This window comes from Mustelus asterias, chromosome 20 (assembly GCF_964213995.1).
Source record: "Mustelus asterias chromosome 20, sMusAst1.hap1.1, whole genome shotgun sequence".
Taxonomy (NCBI): domain Eukaryota; kingdom Metazoa; phylum Chordata; class Chondrichthyes; order Carcharhiniformes; family Triakidae; genus Mustelus; species Mustelus asterias.
The window spans coordinates 59,579,055-59,602,674 of record NC_135820.1 but is presented as its reverse complement, the minus strand read 5'-3'; the positions used below and the strand labels follow the sequence as shown (position 1 = coordinate 59,602,674).

At 42.2% G+C, this 23,620-nt stretch overlaps 1 protein-coding gene across 1 annotated transcript in view; it reads left to right on the top strand.

The window, feature by feature from the left end:
- Nucleotides 1-23,620, top strand: part of mtcl2 (microtubule crosslinking factor 2) — a 99,144-nt gene that overhangs the window by 23,859 nt on the left and 51,665 nt on the right. Inside the window, exons 4-5 of the mRNA XM_078236648.1 lie at nt 14,815-14,877; nt 16,495-17,784. Coding sequence (XP_078092774.1) covers nt 14,815-14,877; nt 16,495-17,784 — 1,353 coding nt within the window. The remainder of the gene's footprint in view (nt 1-14,814; nt 14,878-16,494; nt 17,785-23,620) is intronic.

The window sequence follows — 23,620 nt, the reverse complement described above, 5'->3', positions numbered from 1 at the left end:
GTTTGACTGGTGCATTTTAAAGGTGAATTTGAACATAGGAACATAGAACATATTTAAGGTGTAAGGAAATTCTGACATACAGCTGAAGATTTAAATATAGTACATTTATCATCTATAAATCAGAAATATACAAAGGGTAAGAGGTTAAGTGTCATTCCATCGAAGACCTGTTTCTTGTGGAAACCGACAAAGATATTGCGAGAACTGAGCCTAGAGGGAATTCCATGGCAACATAATGTATTTGGACATACACGGTGTTGTTAACTAGTTAAATCTTGCAGCCCACTGAGACAAAGGAGGGCCACTCATGCGGCCCACATCCATCTGACAGGGGAGACAGGCCTCAGTTTAACATGTCATACGAAAGTCAACACTTCCCAGAGTACTGCATTGGAGTGCCAGTTTAGATGTTTCTGGAGTGGCACTTGAACCCTTAACCATTTGATTCAGAGGCAAGAGTGCTATCAATAATCCACAACCGAGACTGTTCCAAGACGAATGGATCTGCAATGTTTTTGAACCATTTTCAAAATCGTTGCACTCATGTTTAAGACTTTCTGATGCGAAACCTTTAGAATTAACCAAATATTCTTGGCAGAAGTTAATTTCATCGCGATTTGAATAAACAATTCTGACAAAGTGTTTGTAATAATGTGGCTCTGTTGTATTTTGTGTAATTTCCTGTGTTGCTGGAAATGCATTAACCAAGGCCAGTGGAGAGTATTCCAACATACTCCTGGCTTGTGCCTTGTAGATGGTGAACAGGTTTTGAGGAGTCAGGAGGTGAGTTTTTTGTCACTGAACTCTCAGCCTCTTGTAGTCACAATATTTATATGGCTGGTCCAGTTACATCTGGTGAGCCCAGATGTTCAAATCGTAGAATCATTACAATACTGAAAGAGGCGATTCAGCCCATCGAATATGCACCGACAACAATCCCACGCAGGCCCTATCCGCATTATCCCTGCTAATCTCCCTGACACTAAGGAGCAATTGAGCATGGCCAAGCATCCTAACCCTCACATCTTAGGACTGTGGGAGGGAACCGGAGTACCCAGAGGAAACCCACGCAGCCACAAGGGGAATGTGCAAACTCCATGTTGATGATGTCAGTAGTATTAATGCCATTGAATGTCAAGGGCAGATGATTGAGCATTGTGCAAATATTAAGCATCCTCACTTTGGATCTTAAGTTGGAGGGAACGTATTAATGACTGAAAATGATTGGGAACTCCTGAGGAACTCCTGCAGTGATGTCTTGGGAGTGAGTGAATTAGCCTCCAACAACAGCAGCCATCTTCCTTTGTGCTAAGGTTCCAGCCATTGGAGAGTTTCCCCCCTGATTCTCATTGGCTTCAACTTTGCTTTGGCTCCTTGATGCCACAATCAGTCAAATCTACCCCTTGATGTTACCAGCAGTCTCTCTCACCTCCCTACTGGAGTTCAGCTCTTTATTTAGTCCATATTTGAACCAAGGCTGCAATAAGATCTGAGCAGATTGACCACGGCAGAATTCAAACTGAGCATCTGAGCAGTTAGTTGCTGAGTGAGTGCCGCTGATAGCATTGTTGATGGTGCATTCCATCACTTTCTAGATGATTGAAAGTAGAGTTGATGGGCAGGAAATAGACTCAATCAGATTTCTCCTGCTTTGTGTGTACGGGGCACCCCTGGACAATTCTCCACATTAACAGGTAGATGCTAGTTTTGAGGCTATACTGCAGCTGTTGTAGCTGTACTGGAATACTAGGAGTGTGGCTAGTTCTGGAGTACAGCCTAAACTATAATCTTAAAAAACTATATTTTTAACCGATCATTCATGCAACATGTCATCCTTTAAAAGGTAAACAAAAGTATTCATTTTTTTTTACAACCAGCTCCACCAACTCGCAATCTCTTATGACTAAACACACTGGCCCTAGTAAGTGAAAAAAAATCTCTCCTGTTCTCTTCTCCATAGAATCCCTACAGTACAGAAGGAGACCATTCGGCCCATCATTTGCTCCGACTCTCCAAAAGAGCATGTTGCCCGGGCCCACAACCCTGCCCCATTCCCATAACCCGCGTTAATCCATCTAACCTATACATCTTTGGATACTAAGGGGTGATTTAGCATGGCAAACTCAACAGTCACCCAAGGCCAGAATTGAACCCAGGTCCCTGGTGCTGTAAGGCAGCAGTGCGAACCACTGTGCCATTCTCTGTTCTATGTCTGTCTCAATTCTCTTCTCATGTGTCTCTGTCTCTACCTCCTTCTATTCTCTTTCTCCCTCCTTTCTCTCCTCCTTTCTGTCATCATTGCTGCTGCTTTCCCCTTCCTCTTTCTCCCCCTTGTCTTCTCTTTCTCACATTCCTTTATTATTTTCTCTTTATCCTTTGTCCACCTCTTCTTACTGTCTCTTTTCTTTATTTCTCCCCTATCTTCTCAACCTGTTCAATCTTTGCCGCCCTCTTTGTCTTTCTATCGCTTCTTTGTCCCTTACCACCCTCCTTTTTCTTCTCTTATTTCTTCAACATAATGGGATTTTTGCACTAAATATTTGGTGGGTTCCTGGAATACTTATCTTCCTTTCGTATTTGCATCTACAGATTGAGTACAGAATACAAGCATTGTGATATAAGTCACAGGACTGCAGTGCAGTCAAATCCCGATAAACACATGATTAGTTTGCCACATAATTGCATACTTCAGCTAGACATTCTGTAAACAGCAGATAAAAATAGCCAACTGAAAACCCTTGTACCATAGACTTTATAAATAGGCACTCAGCCATTTAGTCTAGACAAAAATGGCCAAAATTCTGGGATGCCAAGCGATAGGGTCGGGATAAAGTGCTACTCACTGGAGTTTGAAAATGGCAATATAAATTTAAACATTGTTATTGGCAGTATTATCATAAATATCCATAACATGGCTGTGCCAAATCTTTTGCCCCAGTTATTTAAGCAGAGATGTGATCCTACTTAAAATTAATGGGTTATAACAGCATAGGGAGGAATCTATTGATTGTGGAATAACAGTGACAACTGTAATTTCTGCTACATTGAGCATTAGAAATTGATGGTCGAAAACAATTGTCAACCTTGGTCAGTAAATAGTTGCAGAAAGAATAAATGGAAGGCAGTTTGGTGAATTGAAATGTGATGCTTGAATCAGGCATGCATTAATCCTGAATTAACTATTTCTCTGTTATTTGGTACCTTTTAGTTCCCCCCGCCCACCCTTTAACAGACAGCCCTCTTTCAATTAGTTTCTTTCTCATCATATATAGTTTAAGAATATTCTTTCCATCACTTCATCCCTGCAAAATAGATATGGCTTTTGAGCATTTGTTCAAACTTAATGGTGGCAAGATGAGCAAAAGGATGGTTATTTTGCAGGTGGTTTTAAAACAAAATGGTCAAGGTTAAATTTTCCTTGTGCTAGCAGCAATGTAGGATTTCCTGGGTTGCAACAAAGAGAAAAAGACAGGAAAATCCCAATTGATAAAGTACATTACACATTATCGAATAGAACATTACAACGTGCACAGGACCATGAGCTGGTTCTACAGTTGATGCTATCCCAATGCAGATGAGCCCTATTGTTACAAGGCAACTCTTGCCCAGATCTTCTGGTCAGTGTCAGAGAGAGTACATCCGACGCTGACTGCAATTTTGATCTGCCTGCTTACCACTTTACTGGATCCTTTATACCTTCCTATGCCGGCTCCAACAGGGATGAACAGAGTTGGGCGGCCAATTGATGAGCTTAATTCCAGTACAGGTATGTTCCCCTTTTCTCATCATGAACTGAAAACCCGCCCCTTCAGTTCATTAACTTGCATTGTTTTAAACAGTGCTGTCAACCACAATATGGCATAGCTTCATCCCACTGCAACTGCTTACACTGCCTGATAATGCTCACCTTGCCAAAAATGCCCCCGACTCCTCGATATTAGGGATGTGAGAGTGATTATGCTTGACATCGAGGCAGCATTTGACCACGTGTGGCATCAAGGAACCCAAGTGAAATTGAAGTCCGTAGGAATGGAGGAAAACACTCCAATGGTTGGAACCATGCCTAGCACAAATGAAGATGGTTGTTGTTGTTGGAGTCAAATATCTCGTCCTAGAAAATTGCAAGGCGGGGGTTCCTCGAGATAATGTTCTCAGCCCAACCATCTTAAGCTGCTTCATTAGTGACTGTCACCCCATCATAAGGTCAGAAAGTGGGGAAGTTTGCTGATGATTGTACAATGTTCAGCACTATTCAGAACTCATCAGATATTGAAGGAAGACTTAGACAACACTCAGGCTTGGGCTGGCAAGTGACAACCGTGCCAGGCAATGGCCATCTCCAGCAAGAGAGCATCTAACATCTCCCCTTGACATTCAGTGGCATTGCCACCACTGAACCCCGTGGGCTACCATTGACCAGAAACTTATCTGGACTAACCAGTGAACTACTTGGCAGATCAGAGACTGGGAATTCTGAAGTAACCCACCTCCCGACTCCCTAAACCCTATCCATCATCTACAAGGCACAAATCAGGAGTGTGGTGGAATATTCTCCACTTGCCTGGAAGAATGTAGCTCCAGCAACACTCAGTTCAACAGCATCCAGACAAAGCAGCACCGATTCACCAACTTAAGCATTCATTTCCAACTACCACTGACGCACAGTGGCAAATGTAGACTATACGCAGAATGAACAGCAGTTACTCGCCAAGTCTCCTTCATTAGCACCTTCCACAGTTAGAATCTCTCGCACCTAGAAGGACAAGGGCAGCAGATGGATGGAAACACCACCACCCGCAAGTTCCCACCTGAGCCACACCACCCTGACTGTAACTGTACCGCCATTCCTTCATTGTCACTCGATCAAAATCTTTTGACCTCCCTCCCTAACAGCACTCTGGATGTACTTGCACCATATGACTGCAGCAGGTCAAGAAGGCGGCTCTCCACCTTCTCGAGGGCAATTAAAAACCAGCCAGTGTTGATCTTGCCAGTGAAGTCCAAATCCCATGAAAGAATGCAAAGACCCCAGTGAGATCCAAATGGCGATGTTTCATATTTTATATCTTGCTTTTGCTTGAAATTCTTGGATTTCCCATAAAGCCTAATTTATATGCTGCATAACTTGGACATTTTTTCTTTTCTGAGCAGCTGTATGACCCTTCTCTTCCCCAGCCACTGACCCGTCTAATGTTGTTTTCCCCCTTTACTGGCCTATTAGGCACGTACCTTCCTGAGTCCAAATGGGCAAGGCAGGAAGCCAACTCCCCACCCATCACCAGTGTTGCTTTTGGCCATCTGTCAGTAGATTCATGAGTACAAGCCAGGAAAACATCATCCTGACTGCTTCTCTCCACCCCTTCACATATACAGCAATGTTTTAATGCCTGTATATTTCTAGCAATGCAACTGGGAAAGTGACACTGGGGGGTAGAATTTTCCCGTCCTGCCCACCATGGGAATTGGGGGGGGGGGAACCATGCAAAAGATCTGTTGACCTCGGGCGGGATTTTCCGGTCTCGGGGCAAGCATGGCTGGAAAATCCCGCCCTGGGACATCAGTGTGATAAGAGTTAGGAAGAATTAATGCATCCTACCACTCTGGTGCCAGGCGTTAGTAGTGGAGTATCTTGTGCCCCTATAATAAACCTCTCTTGCTTAATCTATATATTTGGTTACTTTTAATATATATTTCCTGTTTAACATACTCAATTTTATATACATCAGTAGGCTGGAACTTTTCGGCTTTTCACACCGGCAGATCCTTCTTGGTCCCACCGACGGCACACCCCCACCGCGTATTTCCCAGCAGCATGGGATGGAGTCAATAGGAAATCCATTGATAACGGCAGGACCAGAAGATCCCGCCGTCAGCAAGTGGCATGCCGCCTTCCGCCGTGAGAAAGGCGCCGCAGAGAAGCCAGGGTATCCCACCCGTGGTTTTATTTTCTCGGCAAATATGTTCCATTTGATTGGTTTATGGAAATTTCTTCCGGCAATTCTTTGAGGGAAAAGGGCTAGACGTTTTGTAATGTGGAGGGAACCCATGGGACAACCAGATGATGCCTTGTTAACATTGAGGTCAGAACCCTTGTGACTTAAGAATTTCAGTTTAAAAGAAAAATCGGATACCTTATCCAACTTTCTGTCTATCATCTCGTGACAGAAACTAGACAGTGGGGAGGCAGTTAAAGTGGAATCGGGAAGTGACCCACTTCTTTCCCATCACTCACCTTGTGCTGGGATTCGTTGACCCTGGCAATGACCTTCTGCCACCTGAATCTGATGACCAGACAGCACAGAAACAGGCTGTTCAGCTGATGTATGCCACTGTTTTATACTCCATAAGGGGTCTTTTCCCCTGCTCGTGACCTCTTCTCACCCTGCCCTCTTAGCCCTTTGTTCACCTGTTCCTCGTGTACGCAGCAGTTTAACTCAGAGGGTTCGCCACTTTAAGAATTTTGTGATAACATCCCCATTTAAGGCAGTGAAAATTGTCATGAAACCGCAGTAAGTGTTCATAGACTATCAGCAACTTTTATGTAACCAGAATATTCAACACTAAGTCTAGTATAATTTCTGTGTACAAACATATGTTTACTGGTGAAATTACTTTTTCCGCACAACATTGTTTAAAGTACTGAATGTGGGATAGACGGTACCGTTATCAGAGTAGAAAACAAATGCAACAAGAAGATGTTTATAATATTCCATTCTTTTTAAGTAAATATTATGGAACTGTCACCTCCAGCAACAGTTGGAGTTGGTTGAATTGTTTTTGTGACAGGAAGTGGCCATTCCGGTTTAAAGGAAATCTCCTGTGTTCAATATACAGGCTGCAAATCAATGGAACTTCCTTGAACTTTCCAGTCTAACACCCATTCTGGCTCACTGCACCATTTTAACAAAACATGCTTGATTAGCACCACTTCCTGGCTCAATTCAGGGCAATTTTGATCATCTTAACTAATCCTGTGAGGGTTTGTTCTCTTAAAGCTTTCACATGCTTGATCTCATTTACATATTTTTGAGTGACGTTTTCTTTGAGTCGTCGCCCCCCCCCCAACCGAACCCTTACCGACCCCCTCGGCGCCTGCAGTGATAACAGTGAGGCTTGGTTTCTTTAAACAGAATTTTTGTTTTGAAAAACACAGCTGACTGTCCTCCTTTAAACAGCTCCATTGTTAATTTACTAAATGAGCGATTCATCAGAAGCCAGGGACATGCCCACAGCAAGAGAGGGAGTGAGAGAGATATTGAGGCTGAAACGCTCACTGGGCTATTGTGTCCCCGCTGCCAGTTGCCTCCAAATAGGCAATGGTGGAGACATAGAAGGTCCTCTGCCCATTCTTCGGGGCTGCAGGAGGTGAAGGGGACCAGGAGCGGGAATACAAACATGATACACCCTTAAAGATACTTAGAATTTAAACCACTGGCAGAGTTGAAATTACCTTAAGCTCTTGATAAATAGGGAGTTACACTAACAGTGTATCAGTCAAAAGATTTGAATATTAAAATGACTTTAAAATTTCGTAACTTTAACACATTTTGGAATTGCCCCTTAGTGTCAGGGGGACTTGCAGGGTCAATACGTGGATAGATCCTAGGTGGGATTGTTGGTGCAGGTTCGATGGGCCGAATGACCTCTTTCTGCACTGTAGGGATTCTATCATTCTAAGATAAGTGGAATATTTTCAAGTTGGCCAGCTTTGGAGTGCTGTAAGGATTAGTGTTCGACTATTTGTACAAAGTAATGTATTTAAGCTTGCTGATACAGAGCTAGGTGGGGATTTTCAAGCTTTAGGAGGCTGCAGAGATGTATTGACAGGTAAAGGGAGTGGGTACGAAGGTGGCAGTATAATATGGAGGAGTATGAGGTTATTCAGTTTGGTTGCAAGGATAGAAAAGCAGAATATGTTTTAAAAGACGTGACACTTGTAAATATTGATGATCAGAGAGACACGGTGTACTTATACAAGGAACACACACACGTTAGCATGCAGGTACCGTAAGAGACAAGGAAAGCAATTATGGCATGTTGCCCTTTTTCGCAAGAGGAAAAGAGATTGGAATATTAGAAGAATTAAAGGTGAACCCATTGAAACATTCAAGATTCTGAAAGGTCGTGATAGTACGTGCTGAGAGGTTGTTTCCTCTAACTGGGGAATCTAGAATAAGGAGGCATAGTTTCAAGATAAGAGACCGATTATTTGGATTCAGAAAAATACATTTCTTCACTCAGAGTTGAGAATCTTTAGAAATTTCTGCTCTTGAGGGTTGTGGATGCACCATCGCTGAATATATTTAAGGTTGCATTAGAAAGATTTTTGGTCTCTCGGGGAATCAAGTGATACAGGGAGTGGGCAGGAAAATTGAGTTAACATCCCCCCATCGCTAGCATCCCTCATCTTTTATGTTCATAAAACCTCATCAAGTCCCAATGAGAGAGGATCATTTTCTTAAAAATGTGGTATTGAAAAAAAGCAGGTAAGTTGCACACTCTTCAATAAAAACACTATTAAAAAAGGGATACTATTAAAAAGGAATAAAGTTCATTGTGTGATGCATTTTTACTTGTGTGTCTCACAGGTACAATATAAAAATCCTGCCCTCGCATAGTATCCACCTGCCGGACATTTAATTAAATGCACTATCTTAGGTGAAAGGGCCTATATTTCGTGTCTGACAGCTGTTTTGAGTGTCGCACAGTTACTCTGTGCACAAACCAATCTCGAAACTGTCACTTTAAATTTGATCTCATTATCTCACGATCAGATGATCGTACCAGTGCCTGATGTTCATTTTCACATTGCCTCTACAGGGGCACAGCTCACTCCCCATCACTAGTGATGTATATCTATTTAGGTAAAGCGAGGATCCAAAATTTAAGATGGAAAACATATTTATTTCAAATCCATGACAATGTTGTATTCAAGCTAAAGCTTTGTGCTGCATGGGCTTGTTGTGTCGATTAAAAAAGAAAGAGCTAGCATATGTATAATACTACGTCATGTCATCAGATCACCCAGGCGCACACTGTAAATTGTGTTTGAAGTGAAGGTAACTTCTGTGTAGCAAAGACTTTCACTGCAAAATGTTTTTATTACAGTATCTTTATATGAATTCTGTATTCATACATATTTATGTTATGACTCCTTGTTGTTACTGTGATGCAGTAAAATAATGTGCTTTAATTCACAATTATTTACCGTTCCCAAGCCTATTTTTTTTTGGCAATAAAAAGAAAGGAAAAATTGAATATTGCTGCTTACTTTGAGAACTCAACACTATATGGATCTGAGGAAGAAATATCCCGCCAAAGGGCACCAGTTACAACTCAGGCCCATTTTTCTGGCAAGGTGAGCAGTAGCAGCAGTTGGAAGCTCACCTGCTGCTCCGGAAATGAGGCCCAGGGTTTCTATTCCTCGGGTTTAATTTAAATCCCACTGGCCCACTTCCCACCCATTCCAGGTGGGAAGCTGTCAGGATTAGTAGAAAAGTTACACGGCCTGAAGATCACCCACTGAGAAACAGATAAGTGATAGGATCACCCGTTGGGGCTGATCAGTGAATGATGTTGCACTTTGAGATGAGGGCAATGAATAGACAGGAGATTCAGCAAGGGAGTTCTAAGCTTTGCACGTAAGGACTAGGAAACCATTCTGCTTCCACAAGGCTCAAAAAATATTTTTAAAACTTCTATTTTTATCTTTTTGGGCTTTTTCTGGCCATAATCAGAATTGGCATGACATTAACTTCATTGCTGCTTTCTGGCTCACAGATATTGTAGAATTTAGCTATGCCTTATAGCTGGTACCTGATACTGTGCCATTTTCTTATTTAGCTTTGGGTATTAATGTTAAACTAATAGGACATTGTTCCGCCAAAGCTTCAGCATCCTTCTTATTAGGAACTGCAGCTGATCCATGCATCAGTACTGGTGTTTGTGCGGAGATCTTCCATAGCTGTCTCTCTCGGGTCTGGTAATCTTGTAGTCCTTTATTGATTGAAATTTGATTATGTTCAAAATGAAACTGATTTGCCTGCTGTATGAGAGACAGATGGTTAATGTGGAGCACTTGTACTGTTGCTTCATATCAAAACTGCATCTGTAAATGACACTTGTGATTGTCTGCTATGGGGCAATAGACTTGTTCTTAATTGGCTAGATAAAATTCTCTAGCATTGGAGACCACAAAAATGGATCTTTGAATGAAGGGGCATGTTATGTTGTTGTCGTCTGAGAGTAGCACATACTAGGAGGACTACAGCTAAGTGTTTGGCAGTACCAACATCTGTAACTGGATTACTGATTTCATTCATCTTTGTCATGGCAACGATGCTTAATTTTACATTATGTGTCACATCAGTGGTTGGCAATAGTAGATGTTTTGAGAATAAATCCACCATTTCATGCCATATATTTGTATCTGCCATTTCCTCCTCTCGCAATTCCCACACTGGCCTCTTTGAAACTTGTGTTTGTTGCAGATTTTTTCTCTTTATTTTCTGGTCTGAAATTTGGGCCGCGATTCTCCCAAAAGCGCTAAATTGGCAGGAAAACTGCTCTAGATCCCGACTGTTTTGTAAGTTCAGCTTCTGACTCGAATCTCCCCACTCTGTGCACTGCAGAGGTCCCAATCATGAATATCATTAAAATCCCAGGGGGGGCGGGGCCTATTTGTGCCAGAGTCTGACAGTTCTGGAACTCTGCGCATGCGCAGTGGCCCCGATCTGTCAGTCTCCCGATTGCTGGCCAGTCCAGGACCCCACAACAATTCCCGGGCCTCCGGGAGGCAGGCCACCCACCCCCCAGCCTACCCCAATCACTGCCCTCCCTTCATCCCAGACCGATCACCACGCAGAGTGGCAGCGGGCCCCGCCCACAGGCCCCATGCCCAGTGGGCTGTGCCAATGTGCCCCCTGGGTATGGGCACTTTGCTCCTTGGGCAGTGCCAGGGGCACAGGCTGACACTGCCAGCATGCCCATGCCCAGGGGCACCACTGCCACCCCCCCTCCCCCCAAACTGGCCACGCGACCCCTTGGATGGTCCCTTCAATCCAGCGGGGTCTCCCGCTAGTTCCATGAATGTGGGGAGCTACTCTAAACCCCGCCAGAATGAAGTACTCCTGGTGGGGTTAGAGATTCAATTGGGACTGGTAAGTTCCCGATAATGAAATGTAAAAGACATTTAAAACATTAAAAATAGATTCAAATTACTTACCTGCCTTCCTGTCGGTTTCCAGCATGGCCTGGCCTGCGAGTGTTCGCCAGCTGTGGGAGATGCGCATGCCTTCCCACGCATGTGCAAATCCCGGAACAAAGCTGGCGACGTGCATCTCCCACCCCAACCGGCCAGAAAAGTTGCAGGTCGGGTTGGGAGAATCGCGGCCTTGGATTGTGCGAGTAATCAGGTGTGGATATCCCTCTTTCTCTCAGTGGAAGTAACATTGCCAAGCCAGATCCTTCTCTGTGGTGTCAGCCAGTGGGTGGGGGCAACCTAAAGTACTAAGTTTACCCAAACTGAAGCAGCAACACCTAGAATATACGTGTTCTCTTTTTTAGAGAATGCGCCCAGTAATCTGATAGATTGCCTTCTCCCAGATTTGCCAGTCATGAGGATTCCTGTAACTGTTACGCAAATTGGAAACCTTTCATATGGAACTTTGACAGAAATGATTGGAATAACTAAATAAATTATAAGGCCTACCAATGCCCTTTAACATCCTCAAACTAAGTCAAGGAGGTTTATTCTTTCAAACCTTTAATGTTGACAAGTCACCAAATGAAATTTGGACTGAACCATAAAAAAAAGTCTGGAAGTTTAATGTGAAATGACATGAGGTGCAATTTTCCTATTTGCTAAATTAGACTCCTTAATCTTGTGTCTTATTTGCTGCTGCATCATTTGTTCCTATGTGTGGGTCTCAATGTTTAACAGAGACCAAAGAAATGGAATTCGGGTTTAAATTATCGCCTGCATTACGTTTAACATCATCGCATAAGAATGCGTGGGGAAAGCCATGTAATGTACTGGGATCTGAGCCAGGCTGACATCTCAAATGTTGTCATGTAACCAAGGAGATGCGATACATATGGCAAAATCCATCAATGTTGGATTCATTGTGAATTGTTCTGGATTCGCATCATGCAATTCTCCGAGGGTGGAGATTTTACTGTTTTTTTTTCCTGTTTGTTTTAGTTGTTAGTGAAACTTAAATAAAAACAGATAAATGACATATAGTTTCTTTTTTTGGTTTGCACTGTGGTCAGATTAACATATGCTCCACAGCGGGCAGCCATTACTGAACTAACTTCATTTACACCTCCCCAACAGAATGGGCGGCAGAGAGGGCAACATAACAAAATGCCTACATCTCGCATTATATCACACACTTTTAACTTCAAATACAACCTGTACGTTAAAATATAAAATGGTAGATACATGTAATTTTCGAAATTCAGTATCACTAAACCAAATTAGAACAAAATACTGCAGTTGCTGGAAATCTGAAATAAAAACAGGAAATGCTGGATAAACTCAGCAGGTCTGTGGAGAGAAACAGAGTTGACCTTTCAGGTCTAAATGACCATTCCACAGAACTTCCTGTTTTTATTATGACTAACTAATGCTATCTGAAAATTTAACAGGTTGAGTTGCATATTTATTCATTTGCTGTAATTGTACTTGCAAAGTAATTTGTGTAAACAAAATGTTTTTCCTTCATACCAGTGTGTGTTGACCTAAAATGTGAATTAACAAGAAGTTGTGAAAAGAACAACTTTTTTCTCTTTCCTTCCCCACATAATTACAATTAACCTATTTGGTAACTTTCTCTTCTGTATCTACTTCTATTTCTATTAGCTGGACTCTGCTGTCTCAATACCTCTGAACTTTGACTACCAACTCCACTTAATCGTTGGGACTGTGACATTGATTGATTTGTCATAATCGACCACCTTGACTCAGTTTCCTTTTGACTTCCACTTTTTTTCTGACTTTCACTTTGAACTGTCGGGGATTTGAACTGTAGGAGATTTATCAGGTTCTTCCTTTGTCAGATTTCCTCTTTCAAACAAATTATCTACACGACACTGACGGAATCTATCCCCAATCTTCAGTAGATACGTGAATGCGCCCAGTCCAGTCCCTACTTATCCTTATCACCCTGATGGTTATCTCCTTGTCCTATTGACCAGTACTGAGCTCTTTCAGTTTCCTGCCTCAGGTATCAAGACTCATCTTCACTTTGTGACATTTATCCACTTGCTGTAGCTATCAGATTGCTCAAAACTTCCTCAAAATCAACTTTAGAAGTTCCGAAAGTATGTCACACTGCCATTTAGTCCTTTAATTTTGCAAATGAAGTGTAAAAAGGAAATCTGCCTTATCCTTGTAACCACTGATTGCACTGATTAAGACTGACACATGCTCAACTGCAGACTGCCATTATTAAACTAACTTTATCTCCGCAGCAGAGAGGGCAATATAATAACATGCTCAATTCTTGCATGATTAATATCACTATTTTCCAAGTTACCGTAGTTAACCATTATGGCGAGGTTTGAACAGGGAATTCCAGAGCCTAGGGCATTAACAGCTGAAGACTAGATGCCAGTAGTGTGGTGAATGTGGTGAGCGATGCACAAGAGGCCAGCATTGGAACAACGCAGAGTTCCTGAGGGTTGGAGAAGGTTCCAGAGATGCAGACAGGATGAGACCATGGAGAGATTTGAACATAAAGATGATGATTTTAAAACTGAAAAACTGGTGAGCCAAGAGCCAATGTCACTGCCAGGCACCAGAATAGTGAGTAGTAAATTAATTAAATGTGGAATCTTTTTGAATGACGTCTAGTTGCAGAACTGAACACAAAATTATTCAATACTGTTCAGATAATGAATCATTTTACATGTGCTGCAATGCGGCCTGCAATGCATTTGAAATTAATAAAAGGCAAGAGTTGTAAGATAAAAGCACTTGCAGTGTTATAAATCAGTAAAACCCCCAGTAGGTGAAATGATGATCCATCTGAAAGGGGAAGGCTGGGGTGTACAATTAGTACAAAGTACTTCTCCGCACTTTTAATAACCACGCTATCTTACCTTTCTGGATATAATATATTCTTTCGGTTCAAGTAAACCTATGTTCTAGACACTGATTCTTTTCTGAAGTTCTCCATTACAGGTTACAAGAGGTATTCCCCAGCATGGATTTCAGTGGGGCTAGCAATTCAGATTACTTTTGGAGCCCAGGTAGCCAAATGTGATTTGTCCAGAGTTAAGTGGGGCTGAATTGACTCTGGGTCAATCCAAATTGCCATTTCATCCAACATGACCACCGCATTTTATTGGGGATATACACAGAAAATCAAATACATGTCAATATCACCTTAAATCTGAAATAAATAATGATTTTTGTTTTCTTTCAGGAGCATTATGAGTGACTGCTTTATAAATAAAATTCTTGACCCATCATTCTTTTCATTTTATGTTTATTGAACACAGCGGAACAGTTCAGTTTGCAACTGACTGGTATTCCCTAACTAAGTGGTTTTGTTTCTAACAGATAATTGCATGCACATGATATTAAAAGCATTAGGATTTAATGAAAGAAGGGAATAGGGTGTGTAACTCAATTAACTACTCAGCATGTGGTTGCTATGCTGGAGCTATTTTCTAAAATGCGTGTTCTGGAAAGCTAGTATGGCCCACTGGTTCTGTCGTTCTGAAACTGATTACACATTGTGAAATGAGCCCGTACACACACGGTTACAATTTTAATAAGATCATTCTCTTTTACTGTTCTTTCAGAGCTCCCTGAAGAAAAGAGTTAGCCGTGTTGCTATAAAACCAGAGAAGAAGCCCTTCCTACAGGTACAGAGGCAGTTCCACTTCACTATCAGTGATTTGATATCATTTGTTTCATATATGTGGTTGTATAAACTCATTGTGAAAGTATCGAACTGTCCAATAGACGAGAGGCGTCGACAGTGTTTGGATGATCCCTTGTATAGATGTGTACAGGCTCAGTAAAGTAGCCATTAAGTTTTATCTGTTTTAAATTAAAATGGAAGGAAAATGCCAGCGAGAACTCCTCGGGCAAAGACCTAATGTGACAGGAGTGTAATTGGAAAGACCATCTGAAGCACTTTCTTCAAGTGACCCGGTTGGTATTTCATGGAGATAGTATCATTGTCATCTTGGTAAAACTGCTGTTTTCAAACTGAATGAACAGAAGTTAGGTCTGGCAATTGTGCCCATATTTGGAAATGGTCTCATGGATGTCATATTACAGAGGTTTTTGCTTACAGCTGTTGCTGCAGTTCAAAACATGGTGAGGACCAGTCAGAGCATTTCACAGGAGCTTTTTCTAGACGAGCGAGCTGCTTGTGAAGATTTCTTTAAAATACAGCTATGGCCCTTTGATAACAGACTGTACCTCAAATCATCTTAAATGGCAGCAATGTAGGTAATCTGTCCTTCCTGTTAGTGCATGATGATGGCTGGTGAGACCCAGGAAAGTGCCAGGGGCCTTTTGAAAAGGAAATCATGCCTTCAAATTTAGGAGTCATTTTTCACATTCAAATAAGAGGCGTTGTTTGAGACATTGGGCAATCTGTAACAACTTGCCAGTGCTTGCAGCCTTTTCCTTTAGGTTTCGCAGGTTAAAGCAAGTCCGTGATTCTCGGATTACAGCTTAGCGTTCGTTGCATATATTATTGCACAGACTTCCTATCCTTTTAAAAATAGTGCAGCTAACGTTTTACATGATGCTGCTTTTGTGTTTTCACTTATGAACCATAGAATCCCTATTTTAAAAAAAGAAGGGATACCTACAAAAAAGTATGAAATGTGTTCATTCGACCCACCAAGTCTGGCACTCCAAAAGAGTATTTCACCCAGACCCACCCTATCCCCATAACCCCGTGCCTTTGCCATAGCTAATCTACCTAACCTACACATCTTTGGAGTGTGGAAGGAAACCGGAGCATCTGGAAGAAACCCACACAGACACGAGGAGAATGTGCAGGCTCCACACAGACAGTCACCCAAGGTTGGAACCGAACACAGGTCCCTGGCTCTGTGGACCAGCTGTGCTAGCCACTGTGCCACCGTGCCGTGAGAGTCACACTCCCTCTCCTATCTTTTTTCCCTCCAGTTTTTTTTCTCATGAATGTCTGCCAATGCCGGTTCGAAGCCAACCAGTCAAACCTGCAGAATAATGTCTCGGGAATGATTCACCCTCCTCCGCCAATTGACCAGCAAGTACCTGACATGTCCTGATTTTTCCATAGCAGGAAACTATTAAATCTGGGTGGCAGTGGTGCCTTTCATGTTGCAACATTGCTCACTGTAGTGTTTTGCTGCTCTTATGTACCACATCATGCAAGCTTGATTTGCAATTTAAATAGTAGTGAGTGAAGGCATGTTCTGAACTAATTTGCTTTGCAACTGAGTACATTTATATTAATTCTTTGTGATTGAAAATAGGAGGACAGTGCTGATCTGAAATGCCAGCTCCACTTTGCTAAAGAGGAGGCCGCTGTGATGTGCAAAAAGCTGACCAAGTTAGTGAAGGAGAATGAAAACATGAGAGAGGAACTGGTGAAGTACAGCTCTCTTTACGGTGATTTGGACAATGCAGTGTCTATTGGTGAAATCGGAGAATCTCCTCATGTCAGAGAAGCTGAGCTAAAACTGCATCTAAAGTTGGTGGAGGAGGAAGCCAACATTTTGAGCAGGAGGACAGTGGAACTGGAGGTTGAAAACCGTGGATTAAAAGCTGAAATGGATGACCTAAAAGGTCACGGCGAGAAAGAATCCTCAAGCCAGGATATCCGACTAGGAATTACCAGCACCAGCTATGGCGAGTTTGGGGAGAATGTCGGGGAACTCCGGCGTCACCTTCAGTTTGTGGAAGAGGAGGCTGAGCTTCTTAGGCGATCCTTAATCGAGTTAGAGGACCAAAATAAGCACCTCATGAACGAACTGAATAGATACAAATCTGAGTCCAACCAGGAGTCAACGTGGTCAGACAGTTGTCCATCATTAAATGAACCTTCCCAGGAAGAGCTCATGGCAGCAAGACTCCAAATCAACGACCTCAATGGGAAAGTCAAGAAGTTGGAATATGAGAATCGTGTGCTCATTTCAAACCTTCAGCGTTATGACTTGGCGTCCTATCACTGCCAGAAATGCTCCCGAGAACTTGACACAGATTTTAGTGACTCTGTGGATATTTCTTCATCCCAGCCCAGGAGAGAAGTGCCAGTTGGAGGAGAAACTGATTCCAAGGAAACCCAAGAGAGAACCTCTGGAAGTGGGAGCAGCAGAATTGCTGATAATGATGATGTCTCTGCTAAATTGCTGGGAAGCAAAGACCTTGAGGTTCTGTTCAGCATTAAAGATCAAGCCGAACTTGTTAGCGAGGTCATTGATCTCTTAATTTCAGACACAAGTGGCTTTATTTCTGACGCCACGCTTTGTTCAACTATTGATTTGCCAAGTCAGTCCTTCAGTGAAATGAATGATGAAACTGCAAATGCCAATGATCCTAAATTAATGAGCTCCATTAATTCAAGGCTTCTTGGCTTAAAGACGGAGTTGGCATCTGTCACTGAGAAAATTGACCGCCTTGGTGAAAGTATCAGAGAAGAAAGCAGAAGCATGTCTCCTTTACCCCATCTAACAGAGTCAGCGAGCTTCCTGTCCACTATGACAACAATGTCTCAGGACTTGCCCATGGATTCTGTAGGAAAAGAATTTGCAGCGGATTTAAAGGTAAGAGAATATTTTTCCTTGCCGTTCTCCTTCCTACTCCCTGTGATAACATCCTGCTTTGTCATGCTACACACTTGAAGTAACAAAATAATAATAACAGTTTTCTCAAACTAACACGCAATTTACATTTTTAGTAAAATTAACTACTGAAAAGCTAACAACCCATTGCATTGCAACAAGCACATCAGCATGGAGCTTTGTACCAATGAAGTGTGCGTGGTACAAGAAAATGATGCACGAATGTGAATGGGAAAAATAGCCATAAATTGTCAGTAAAGTTTCAACAGATAATAATTGTAGTTGGTAAATTAAATGTTGAGGTCCAAGTCACTATTAATTAAATTGTTTTAAGCATTGGAGTTTTTGAATGCTCATTTCTTGGGGAAACTAAGGAACCTACAGGCTAGTTAGCTTAACATCCACCGTAGGGAAATTGCTGGAATCAATTGTTAAGGAGGTTATCGAGGAGCACTTTGAAAATCTCAATGCAGTCGAGCAAAGTCAACATGGTTTTTGAGGAAGGAATATCATGCTTGACTAACTTGTTGAAGTTATTTGAGGAAGTAACAAGCAATGTGGGTAAAGGGGTGCCTGTGGATGTGTTGCACTTAGATTTGCAGAAGACATCTGACAAGCTGCCACATCACAGGTTGCTGTGAAAAATAAGAGCACGTGGTGCAGGGGGTAACATATTAGCATGGCTAGAGAATTGGTTATCTAACAGGACGCAGAGAGAAGGGATAACTAAGCCATTTTCAGGTTGGCAGTCTAACTAGTGGAGTGCCACGGGGATCAACGTTGAGACTTTAGTTATTTGCAATTTATATCAATGACTTGAATGAAGGACCTAATGTATGGTTGCTAAATTTGCTGATGACACAAGGATAATTTGTAAAGTAAGTTGTGAAGAGGACATAAGGAGTTTGCAAAGGTTAATGAGTGGGCAAAAACTTGGCAGATGCAGTATAATGTGGGGAAATGTGAACATGTCCACTTTGGCAGGAAGAATAGAATAGCAGTATGTTATTTAAATGGGGAGAGATTGCAGAACTTTGAGGTACAGAGGGAACTGGTACATGAATCAGGAAAAGTTGCTATGCAAGTACAGCAAGTGATTAGGAAGGTAAGTGGAATGTTCTTTATTGACGGGAATGGAATGTAAAAGTTGAGATACTTTGCTACAGTTGTATAGGGCATTGGTGAGACCACATCTGGAGTCCTGTGTACAGTTTTGGTCTCCTTATTTAAGAAACAATATAAATGGGATAGAAGCAGTTTAGAGAAGGTCCACTCAACCTCTCCATTGGTGTCAGTCACCTGAATGAGGGAAGATTGAACAGGCTGGACCTGTTTCCATTGGAAATTAGTAGATTGAGAGGTGACCTTATTGAATAGTATAGGATCCTGAGGGGACTTGACAGGGTGGATGCAGAAAGGATGTTTTCCTCTTGTGGGAGAGACCAAAAATAGGGGTTTAAAAATAAGTGACAGAGATGAGAAGGATTTTTTTCTCAGGGGATCTTAACCTTTGGAACTCTCTTCCCCAGAAAGCAGTAGAAGCAGGGTCAATTAATATTTTTAAGGCAGAGTTTCTTGATTAACAAGGGATTCAAATATTATTAGGGGGTAGGGACAATGTGGAGATGAGGCCACAATCAGATCGGCTATGATATTATTGAATGACGATGCAGGCTCAAGGAGCCAAAGGTCCCACTCTTCCTAATTCGTATGTTTGTACGGAGTTACCAGTAGCTTGAAATCATATGGATTGATCTCAACGCTCGGAATCCTGTTGCTATAAAGTTCGTGTCAGTTCCTGTGTTGTAGAATGTGCTAGGGTCATGTTTGTGCTTATGCTGCAGAGCTCCAGACAATACCAGCGCAGATTCGGAATTAGGGTGTGTTGTCCTCTCTGCCCAAATTCCTCATGTGCACTCCATCAGATGAAATGTTATAAGAAGCCTGCAGACTTGTAAAATGACCATCAGAGCCTCAATTCCCTTGACGTACATCACATTTATCCCATACTTGTGCACATCCTGCATTTCCGTTCGTATTTTCTTAAATTGCGTCCTGAAGGTTCCCTGTCAACCATGAAAATAAAAAGTGGGAACACAGTCCAGTATATAATACCTGATATGGGATTGGGATTTGAGTCTCGGTCTCATTAAGCCCAGAAAGGTAACATTCGATTATTTAAATGTATTTTCCAGACCGTCATGTATGTATTGTGCAAATAAAGTCTGTTATGTTTTTTTTCTTTCATGCGCTATCATTAGACTGGATTGAGAATTCACAGGTTCCACCCAGCAGAACCCTGACACCACAAAAAGCATATTAGTTACCATTAACTGAGAAACAAACAGACTCTATGTAAGCAAAGATTTAATTTTGGGTCTTCTGCACTGGTCAGTATAGTGGAATGGAATTACCGAGCGCATGAATATTTTTATTCATCATTAACAAACTAGGGCAGCAAGGGAAACTAGGCAAAAATTCAAACAAAGTAAAAAGAATGAGAAAGACTTGCATTTATATAATGCATCTCTCAATCTCCAGGCAGTCCAATGCACTTTCCCGCCAGTGAAGTTTTGTTTAAAGTGTGATCACCCAAGTAATGTAGGACAGTGGTTGAAGGGCCCGGTTTTCAAATGGATCAGTAATCATGAACCTCCCAATTAACAATGATAATATATAAATAGGAAAGTGCTGCATGTGTAGTGTTTTAATAATGATAATCAGCCATAGTCCATGAAGTACCTTAGGCATCTCTCTTCATTAGAGAGAGACATTTGGTTGTATAGCTTGGGAGGGCACCACTCACATCGAGCATGGGGGACGGTAAGGAGGCAGGCTTCCATGAACTAGCATAACCAATACAAGTTTGAACCCATGCCATTGGTGTCAGTCTGGATCACATTCTAAGCAACTGAGGTAACCGGCCCCCACTAAACTGTTGTGATGGCTTCAGAAAACAGTAGGAAAATTTTACTGATGAGGTGATGAGATGAATCAGCAATAAAGTAGAAGTGCGACTCCATTCTAGTGCATGCTAACTGAACTAATGGTGTACATACCCAATCAGATCACAGATTACATCCAATACAAACAGCTCTTGGTCAAATCAGTATTAACAGCAATTCCACCAAATTTAGCTGCCCAACAGGTTCAAAGCAGGTTTTTATTTTAACTTGTTCAAAAAGACTTCCCATGTATAGACGAGTTCCCTTTTCTCCAATTCAACTACCACGTACTCAATGGATGTGACACTCTCAGGAATATCTTACAGACTTGTGAAACCCAGCCCAGTTTCTCAGTGTTATTTGATCATTCAAGGAATGTACATTATTGCAACATGGTGAAAGATTTAAATAAGTTAACCTGACAGCTTTTCCACCATTCCAAGATTCAAACAAATAAGAGATTAATATCAACAGAAAAGGCTCGGAATGGTCAGCAGCACAGACAAATTTATGGTAGCACTTGCCAATTGTATGAATCCAAATTGAATTCAGCCATATCACAATTGGCCTCACCTTTCCCCTCCCCTCCTGCTGAAATTAAGTGCAAGGCTCATCACTGAAAACCAGCTGAGGTGTCCATTATTGCAAGAAGTATTTGTTATAGTCAGAAGTGGACATCTTGTCAGCCGATCATGTGTAACTCACGTTAAAGACTGTAATTTATACAAAGCAGGTCGGTCCCTTGTCTTTTGTCCCCTTTCTTTCCTTTTCTCTTTTTTTTTGTTTCTCTCACGCGCTAGAGAGATGATTTCGCAGACCTTCAGGTGTGCACGAACCCCATTTTGAATATCCACTGCTGTAGGAAATGCTAATTTGTGCACAGCAAGACTCCACAAACAACAGTGTGTTAATGACCAGATAATATCTCTTGGTGTGATGTTGGTGGAGGCACAACTATTGGCCAGGACACCAAGGATAGCTCCTCCTCTTCAAAACCCTGCATGGGACCTTTAACATCCACTTGAGTGAGCGGAGGGTCCTCAACTTTGCAATTTGTCTTAAAGACATAGAGTACTCGCACAGTGACCATTTAATACATGCATATGCCATTATACTTAAAAGTACATCCAGCTTAAGTAGAAATGTAATGTCACCCATTGAAATGAACTAACCAGGCTTCTTTCTAAAAAGTGCATGTTATTTGATGAAGTTTCCTAAAAGCTTTTATGCTCAAAATCCAATTTGAATGGAAATAGATGAAAATATTATATATATGTTGTGCACTTATTCTGCCTAAACCTCACTCTTCACGACTTAATAGCTCCACAGTGCCTCAGCAGGTTTACTCTGATTGGGACAGAGTAGAAATGTCCATGGGCTCGATTTTTGTTACTGATATGCGTAACTCGAGTTGGAAAAATTCCCCACTTGTCAGAACTGCCTTGATAAAGGTGCCCCAAAGCACGCGATTTTCCACTCTGTGGGGGCAGGGATGCTGGGTCGAGGCAGGATAGAATCTGGTTTGCCAACCTCACAAACAGATCAGGTGTGGAGGCAGGCCTTAATGACAAGAGGAAGGAGATTACGTTTTGGGCCTTCCTGGATGTAGCTGCTGCTGTGAGGGAAGAACCTGGTGTAGTTTTGCTGGTTCGTGAATGAAGATGTCCATCAGTAAGCAGTGTAATTGTTGGCTAATTGGTTAGATATCCTGGAAGACATTGCCCATCATGGGCCTTCCATAGGAAAGAGTTCAATGTGACCTGTTGACCTTGCTTATTGAAGGATAGTAACCCCTTAATGCTGGCGAAGCTCCACAGCACTCAGCTATAGTGATGGCTGCATATTTGGCCAATTCCGCAGGTCCCCAAGCTCTGCATTCAGTGAGATTATTACCTCAGGAGCTGGATTCTAAATGCTACATGCAGGATCTTTGCCCTTCCAACTTACCCATTCACCAACCCACAGTCAGGGTGTGGGCAACCAAATGTGCCTTGACCATTGCCCTCACTGCGACCAAGTGAGACTTTGAATAAGTGTGAAAATCTGGTTTCCGACACGTGAACGAAACAAAGCAAGAAGTCTTAGTTGCCGATGTGTTTTCTTCATTGTCATGCCAACATGTCAAAAAAGGGGACAGCTCCAGGGAGGGGTGCTGCCCCCGTTTCTGCAACTGGGACTTCAGGATTCTGGACCAAGAGGGCATTCTCTATCCATGGGAAGAAAGAATGCTCCTACCATTATAAAGTGAGCTTGACCAGAGATTACACCCACAGTGAAAGCATCAAGGGAATACCATAGTTCATGGATCCAGTACTACAAGTAGGTCCACAACCTACTGCACTCCAAGTGGAGATTTTTAATTCTTTCACTGAATGGACAATTAGGGATGAGCAAATACCTAATTGTACGCGAAAAGGCGGTGGTGAGTTGCAGGAACACACACATGTTCCCGTGATAGATGACAGCTGAATGCTGCACCAGCTGGGGCACGCTTGGCACATACTACTCCTATTACATGGATGAGTGAATGGTCAAGGCACTCGTAAAGGTCCAAGCAATCATGGGGTGACGTGAATGGCCGCTCTTACCTGAAGTATAAAAGTCTGGCAGATATAGTGTGGAGCTGAGTATAGTACTACCCACACGGTGAAGCAAAAGAACACGTGCTGCACCTAAGGATCAGTCTAGTGTTGGATGGAGCCGTGTAAACAAGCAAGCATGGGGACAGCTCCTAGTCTGAAGAGTGTGTGTGCCTGCGCGCGTGTACATAATTCTTGTATTTATTGATGCATACAATTAACCTACTTGACCCACAAAGACTTCATTAAAACCTACCGAATGATATCCAACAGCCTTCAACATGGTGGCAGCGA